The following is an 8,791-nucleotide window of genomic DNA, read 5'->3' as shown; positions in this document are numbered from 1 at the left end:
GATAATAGTATAGTGTCCGTAGTGCCAATAAAAACTTAAAAACTTGTAGAAAAACATAAAAAATAAAATAAATATAAAAATAGGAATTAGATAGCTATATGGGGTGGGTCTCTCAGTTATTTGTAATCGTTTTGCGGGACTAAATATTAGACTGTTGGGTGCGTGTGTGTATGTAATTTAAATCTCAACAAAGATAAGGTTCTAACAATTATTATACCTTCGTACAATTATCGCAAATTTCTTAAATGGACATTTACAACTTCATGTTCATGAATCGCGCATAACTACATAATTTATTGATATTAGTTATATTTTTACCTAATTTAATTTTAAAACAACAGATTATATTTTAATTTTTTCTTTATTAATATTGTTTACATGCAACATTTAAAATAAATAAACATGTAAGTTGAAAAAAAAAATTAACAATTCGAGGAATCGAAAGGTTGGCTGAGCATAACTTTTCTAAAAACTTGGAAAATTTGGTTGCCCATCTTGTTCATGAATTCTATCCCAAAGTTTGTTACGATATAATTCCAATTTTTGTCCATAAGTGAGTGCATTAAATCACCTGAAAGAAAGACATTAAATACATATTTAATGAACAGAAAATGTCATTATTTACTATTCTTATACAATTATAAAAACTTTGAACAAAATTAAATAATAAAATATTTTCGTCGCAAAAAAAATTACTTAACGATTATGGTTAAGTAAAATTTCTGTGGTTCATCTTTCTGTTTTATCGAAGTAAAACTTCTTAACGCACATTTGAACGAGAGCGTTACGGAAAGTGTGATCGGACGAGACGAACGGATGTTTAGAGGGAGATATAAGTTAGTGAAGATAAAAAAGAGAGTTACGTTTCGAATATTACAGTAAGGGCAACAGAGAGAGGTGCGAGCACACATTTTTTTTCTCTCTTTATGGGAACTAAAGAAGTTTAACTTCAGTCGTGTGGTCTAATGGACACTTGTTTTTTATTTATTTTATTTTGCTTGTCTTTTCCTTCGGGATGTGTTTTTATTTCTACCTCAATTCAATTTTAAAGATCTAGATAATAAAACACAACAGTAAAACCATTTAATGTAAAATTTTTAATTATATGCCAGATCTATTTCATCCATATCAGTATCCATTAAGATATTCTATTTAAATAATGCTAACATTAATATTCGTACTAAGATACGATATCAGATTTAAGATATCGATGGATTTCTATTAAAAATTATTGAACATAGACAAGCTAGTTTTGATAGAAATAACGCTAACGTTGTGATTTTATCATCACCCAGAACTTTTCTTTAATATAGATATAACTTATTTCATATTATTGATATTTGGAATATTTTCCGTTCAGTTTCGAGTTTCCTTCAAGAAAGTTTTTTTTTTTAAGTTTTATAGTTTGCAACTCTCAATGGAATCATCCAAATTGAGGGCTGTAGTATAAATTCAACACATCTCTTACAAATACTTTTAAGACACTTTTTTTATACGTTTTCAATTAAAGCGGTCCATTTTTATCAACCGAGAGTATGCAACGTTGAAATCTGTCCATTAATCTACTGATAGTGTTATGAAAATAAACTTACTCGATTTTTTATCTCCGTAATAAAGATTTGAAAAATCAAACAAAATTTTGTCTCTAATGTTGTACCACATATCAAAGTTCTTCAGTTCCATAAAAGTATGGCCATTCTTTTCCACAAAATCAAAAGGCATGCTTAAACCTATTTGAATGTCCTCTGAAAATCACAAATAAATATATTTATCTTATATATAAAATTTTCGTGCCATAATGCTAGTTACCATACTCCTCCGAAATGGCTGGACTGATTTTAATGAATTTTTTGTGCATGTTGGGTAGGTCTAAGAGTCGGCCATCATCTATTTTTCATACCTCTAAGTTATAAGATGGTAGGATTAAGGGGTTAATAACATGTATGGCAAAACAACGTTTATGGAATCAGCTGGTTTTGTATAAAATTATCATAAAAAAATTTGACTGTAAACTGTTAAGACTCACATTTCTACTTGAGCTGTGACGTGCTCAATAAAATAGTTTTTACGTGTAGAATAAGAAAGGTTTTGTTAGAAAATAAGTCACTATTACTTTTTCCTTTTTTTTGTAGAACTTACTTATTGGTGCTTCAAGGAATCCTTCTCCACTAATAGGCCTCGAAAAGAGAAATCCCGATGTAAAGTAGTTGTACGTTATGAACAAATCCGTGTGAAAAGTTATTTGAAAATTCTTCGTGACGAGATTAAAACTGAAAATTAAAATAAGGGAAAATTTTAAATACTAAAATAAAACTAAAATAGAAAAAGGCAATTTTTCTTTAACGTACTAATACTAATATAGTACGTAATAAGCAATAAAAAAGTAAAAAATAAACAACTACTTGCCAGCACTGATATTATAAAAATCTTATTATCTTTAACACAAAATACAAATATACTAAATATACTATGATTTTATAATATAATTATGTAGTTTGTGTTGAAGAAAACAGAATTATTACTTTATGTATTTTTTTTCTTTTTCTCATAATTGTATAATTGATGCTGTCAAGTACCGACTATAGTTTCAATGTTGTCATTCCAATATTCGTGTTTTCAATAATTACCTATAATCATCTAATATAGCGTTGTCCATGCCACGAATCTCTATATTTTTTAACTCAAGCACCCATTTATCTTTGTTAACGCTATGGGAATCGAATTTTAAAACACCAAACCGTTGATAATTATGTGAAGAATAATTATCGCCAGGAGAAGCATTTACCGCATCCGCGCTGCATTTGTTCATAAAGTTATGATTTCGAAAAAAGCAGTTTAGTGGTACAGCCTCTGTAATCATTTTTGTATATTAATTGTTTTGTTGAAATAAGTAACTTTGAACAATGGTTTTTTGTATTGTTCTTTTTTTTAGCTTTCAATATAATAGATTGATTATATGACGACGGTGCTCAAAATTTGTTGATCATCCCGACTGGGAAAGTAAGCTTACAAAAGGCCACAACTAAATAATAGTGATTTCGAGTGGTGTTATGTTCCTGCAGTGAGTAGGCAGCTCAAACTTTTAGGGGATGTAACGGGTTAGGGTCTCGAACGCGCTTCCGATGCTTTCGTGTGGTGCGGGCGTTCATAGGATACGATATCCGATTATCAACAGCCGGACCGTACATTTGTTTATCACGTTATTAGTATTAATATGAATATTAATGGTCGTTTGATTGGTAATCAGATTCGCCAGTTCGTTTGTTAGTATCAATAAATAACTAAAATAACTTACCTATAGCAAAGCTGTTCGTAATTGTTACTGCAAAAATTACGAAATATAAAAAAGAACCCATGACTGAAATGTCAGTTTGTCAACTGATCGAATCCTTTTAAATCAGTCTTTTATACGTTTGTACATTCTGGTTTTTCTTTAATTACAAATTGACGGGGATAGTGTAAAAACAAACGTTCGTGACTTTGAAAAGTGTTTATCAACCTGGAGAAGATAAAAAATATTAAACCTTATTTCAATGCTCATAAGTACGAAATTGAAACACGAGACAGGCGACATGGCATTAGTTGTGTTTGTTTAATTTTGTCACGCTTAAGTTATTTTCTACATTTTCCAATTAGTATCTATTGTTTCATTATTGACGCCAGGATTCCGTATAATATTCATGTTTTAACCTCGTTTGGTAGGTTTCTTTGAAAATTTGTTGTTAATAATAACGATATGTAATATTAGTTTTTGTTTATTTACTTCTAGAACAACAACAAAATTTAAACCATATTGCAAGTACATTGTACAATTATAGTAAAGTCTAAGTGTTATTTTAATAATATAATATATAGGACCACGCTTGACTTTTTACAAAATTTATGGACAAACATTGATAAGATGGAAATAGGCCTATAAATGTTAAAAAATTCGGAATTTTTAAATAAGCAACTATTATTATTTTTTAGATATTTCATTAATTATACCACACCATAGGTGACAGACACATGTTCTAAATAACAGCAAGTATGTAAAAACGGAAGTATATTTAATAGCAATATTAGAATGGTATGCCGTCAAAACATGTACTTTTATGCGGGTACATTCTTTTCAAAATGTTGAATATTTTATTTGTTTACAAAATATATATATATCTCTCTCCTCACGGATCTCGGTTGAGTGCAGACATGTTTTGAGTTTTGTTCATTACGATTTTATCAAACAATAACAAATAAATTTAATATAATCGGAAAATATTCATGCGATATGAGGAACGCAGAATTGAATGAAAAAGTAAGCATCAAGGCAACACCTGTGGTGCGCACTATTCAATACAGTGAGTAAACATTAAGCAATATATTGTCTAAGAATAACTTGTTATAATGTAAATGAGACAAAACTAGTGTACAGTGACGGTAAATTAAAAAGAGATAACCCTCTTGTTGAGGATTTTCTTGAAAGAGGTCACACTAAATTGGTCGATTAAGCATTTTGTATGAAATTCTCGCTCATATAACTAGTGAATAAGATCTCTCCTATGCATGCTGTTGTTTTTGTATACTTGAAATTTATTATCACCTGGTGGTCGCTTTATATTATAGATAATATCGTTAAACCGATCTCCGCTGCAATCTAAGAAGATGGGGTCACCATTGCATTATCAATCAGAACCTAATATAACAACTCAAATTGAAAGTGTGTGCCCCAATAAAATAATAACTATCCGCTGTAAATGCAAAAGAACGAATGCCACTGATATCAGTATTATCGATGAAAAATAGAATTACTGTCTATATTAAAGAACCTTCAGGGCGATCAAGTGCGTCATTTCAACTCAATAAATTGTAAAATTGACGAATTATAAAATCAAAATCTGGAATTACAGGCGTTGGTTGAATTTATTTCAGCCAAATATGACGAATTCACAAAAAAAAATTGAACAACTTGAACGGGACAAAAGAGAAGACCGTAATAACATTAAGTTGTTAGAGGGTAAAGTTGAATTTTTGGAGCAAAAATATGAAGTTCATGTGCAGTAATAATTTATTTTTATTTCCTTCTTTTATACACATTTCATTGAATAGATGCCGCAGTCTAGCAGCAGCAGAGCAAAATTAGTTGAGTAATTGGTGTTATATTTGGTCACATATAGGAGTTTTGTATGCCATGTCCGACGCTTGGGTGCACAATATGATATTACACTTACAAGCTCGGGACAATCCACGCGGCCATGGACTATGTCCTATAATAAAGGAAGGCTAAGTATTTTGCGACGTTTCTCCAGTATCAGAAGGTTATTTGGTGGCAATCTTTAGAATAAGATAGGGAAGGTTGTAGACTTCGGTAAAGAATGTATTTAATATATTTTTTTTGGACTCTCTCTAGACGATCTCTATAAATGTTATATTGTAAGGACCAGATAGGACACTCATACTCGAGGACACTTTGAACATAAGAGAAGTAAATAGTTACAATCGCATTCAAATCATTAAAATGCCTACATAAGCAGAACGAATCCCAGATTTTAACATTTTGCGTGATTGTTGAGGCATGAAGCGTATATGTCATTTTACTATCAACACCAAGGTCCCTTATGTGGTTAGTTCGCTCAATTACTTACCATCAAAATAATAGAAGAAACTTACAGGATTCAATCTACGCATGAACGTTATGCATTGGCAATTTTAAACGTTGACTTTTATCTTATTATGGTCGTAGTACGCATAAAATGTCTAAATCTATGTAATAAAGTAATTAAAAATGTAATAAAGAAATATTAATATGAAACACAATTTACTGAATTTCCAGGTAATTATAAAATGACATGAAAGCTCATCAAAGAGGCTAATAATCTTACTAAGTGTCCTAAATTAACAAGCTCACTTAAAAATCTCAACGAATCTCTTGATGATGGTAACACATATTTTACTTCTGTTAGTGTAAATCTGGCCAGTAACATTTTAGAACAGACGAAAAAAAACCGACTTCAATTACATCGACAAGTAATACAACGTAGATCGACGAAAAAATAGTCAAGCAACTGCGCGTTATCAAAGATTACTCAAAAAGTGGCTATCAGATCTCGATAAAATTTATATGTGACCACATGATAAACATCAGCTTTCGATTAAATTAAAAATTATCAAAATCGGTACACCCAGTAAAAAGTTATTACGGATTTTCGAGAGTTTCCCTCGATTTCTCTAGGATCCCATCATCAGATCCTGGTTTCCTTATCACGGTACCAAACTTGGGATATCCCCTTTCTAACAAAAAAAGAACTATCAAAATCGGTACATCCAGTAGAAAGTTATGCGGTATAGTACAACGTAGGTCGACGAAAAAAGCGTCAAGTAAAAACGCATTATTAGATATAACTCGAAAAGTAATTGTTAGATCTCAAATAAATTTAAATGGGACCAATTGGCACACATCACCTTTCGATTAAAACAAAATTTGTCTAAATCGGTCTACCCGGTCAAAAGTTCTGATGTAACATACATAAAAAAAAAATATATATATCTATAATATATATAAAAGCGAAAGGTCACTCATTCATCACGAAATCTCCGAAACTATAACACCTACAAACTTGAAATTTGGCAGGTAGGCTCCTTATAAGACGTAGGCATCCGCTAAGAACGGATTTTACGAAACTCGACCCCTAAGGGGGTGAAACGGGGGTTGGAAGTTTGTATGAAAGTCCTATGTTTTTGAAGTAAGAGACTTAAAATTTAAAATGTAAGCTCTATAGATGGTGAAAAGGTAACCAAATAATGAATATTTAGAAATCAACCCCTTTTTGGGGTTAAAACGGGGGATCGTAGGCTGACTCACTGATCACGAAATCTCCGAAACTATAACACATACAAACTTGAAATTTAGCAGGGAGGTTCCTTATACAGCGTAAACTACCGCTAAGAATGAATTTTACGAAACTCGATCCCTCAAGGGGTAAAACGGGGGTTGGAAGTTTGTATGAAAGTCCTATGTTTTAGAAGTAAGAGACTTGAAATTTAAAATGTATACTCTATAGATGATAAAAAGGTGTCCAAACAATGTATCTTTAGAAACCAACTCCCTTTTGAGGTTAAAACGGGGGATGGTAGGTTGACTCACTCATCAAGAAATCTCAGAAACTATAACACCTAAAAACTTGAAATTTGGCAAGTAGGCTCCTTATAGGTCGTAGACATTTGTTAAGAACGGATTTTACGAAACTCGACCCCTAAGGGGGGTGAAACGGGGGTTGGAAGTTTGTATGACAGTCCTACGTTTTTGAAGTAAGAGACTTGAAATTTAAAATGTAAACTCTATAGATAGTGAAAAGGTGTCCAAATAATGTATCTTAAGAAATCAACACCCTTTTGGGGTTAAAATGGAGGATGGTAGGTTGACTCACTCATTACGAAATCTCCGAAACTATAACGGATACAAACTTGAAATTTGACAGGTAGGTTTCTTATAGGACGTAGACATTTGCTAAGAAACGATTTTACGAAACTCGACCCCTAAGGGGGTGAAACGGGGGTTGGTAGTTTGAATGAAAGTCCTATGTTTTTGAAGTAAGAGACTTGAAATTTAAAATGTAAAGTCTATAGATGGTGAAAAGGAGTCCAAATAATGTATTTTTAGAGATCAACTCCTTTTTGGGGTTAAACCGGGGGATGGTAGGTTGGCTCCCTCATAACGAAATCTCCGAAACTATAACAGATACAAACTTGAAATTTAGCAGGTAGTTTCCTTATGGGGTGTAGACATCTGCTAAGAACTGGTTTTATGAAATTCAACCCTTAAAGGGGTAAAACGGGGGTTGGAAGATTGTATGAAAGTTCTATATTTTTGAAGTAAGAGACTTGAAATGTAAAATGTGTGCTCTATAGATGATGAGATGGTGTCCAAATAATGCATCGTAATCTATATATATAAAAGAGAAAGGTCACTGACTCACTCATCACGAGAACTCAAAAACCGCTGGGGGGTTCATCCATCCAGGATGGACAAAGATGAAATTTGGCAGGGAGGTAGATTATAGTTAGTAAGCGTCCGCTAAGAACGGATTTTGCGATATTCCACCGCTAAGGGGCTTAATTGGGGTTGATAGTTTGTATGAAACATATAAGTTCGCCTGATAGGTTATTTATACTGCTGCCTGAAAAAAAAAACTAAGAATGTGGTGTATAGAGAGGTTTTATAAAAACAACTATTAAATTATACTAAATTGTGCCTTTTAATAATTGTGTTTGCTCACAAACGAAAAAAAAACCGACTTCAATTACATTGACAAGTAATACAACGTAGATCGACGAAAAAATAGTCAAGCAACTACGCGTTATCAAAGATTACTCAAAAAGTAGTTATCAGACCTCAATAAAATTTATATGTAACCACATGATAAACATCAGCTTTCGATTAAATTAAAAATTATCAAAATCGGCACACCCAGTAAAAAGTTATTGCGGATTTTCGAGAGTTTCCCTCGATTTCTCTAGGATCCCATCATCAGATCCTGGTTTCCAACAAAAAAAGAATTATCAAAATTGGTACATCCAGTAGAAAGTTATGCAGTATAATACAACGTAGGTCGACGAAAAAAGCGTCAAGTAAAAACGCATTATTAGATATAACTCGAAAAGTAGTTGTTAGATCCCAAATAAATTTAAATGGGACCAATTGGCACATACCACCTTTCGATTAAAATAAAATTTGTCGAAATCGGTCTACCCGGTAAAAAGTTCTGATGTAACATACATAAAAAAAAACAGTCGAATTGAGAACCTCCTTCTTTTT

At 32.0% G+C, this 8,791-nt stretch overlaps 1 protein-coding gene across 1 annotated transcript; it reads right to left on the bottom strand.

Annotated features, from left to right (window-relative positions):
- Positions 1 to 353: 353 nt before the first annotated feature.
- On the bottom strand, positions 354 to 3,520 carry LOC123668748. The gene is made up of 5 exons (XM_045602442.1): positions 3,296 to 3,520; positions 2,628 to 2,850; positions 2,140 to 2,270; positions 1,593 to 1,745; positions 354 to 571 (listed from the first exon to the last, which is right to left on the bottom strand). The coding sequence occupies exons 1-5, from the start codon at positions 3,354 to 3,356 to the stop codon at positions 423 to 425; spliced, it is 717 nt and encodes a 238-aa protein (XP_045458398.1). The 5' UTR covers positions 3,357 to 3,520; the 3' UTR covers positions 354 to 422.
- Positions 3,521 to 8,791: the final 5,271 nt, after the last annotated feature.

This window comes from Melitaea cinxia, chromosome Z (genome assembly GCF_905220565.1).
Source record: "Melitaea cinxia chromosome Z, ilMelCinx1.1, whole genome shotgun sequence".
Classification (NCBI taxonomy): domain Eukaryota; kingdom Metazoa; phylum Arthropoda; class Insecta; order Lepidoptera; family Nymphalidae; genus Melitaea; species Melitaea cinxia.
This window is presented reverse-complemented; position numbering and strand designations above follow the sequence as displayed.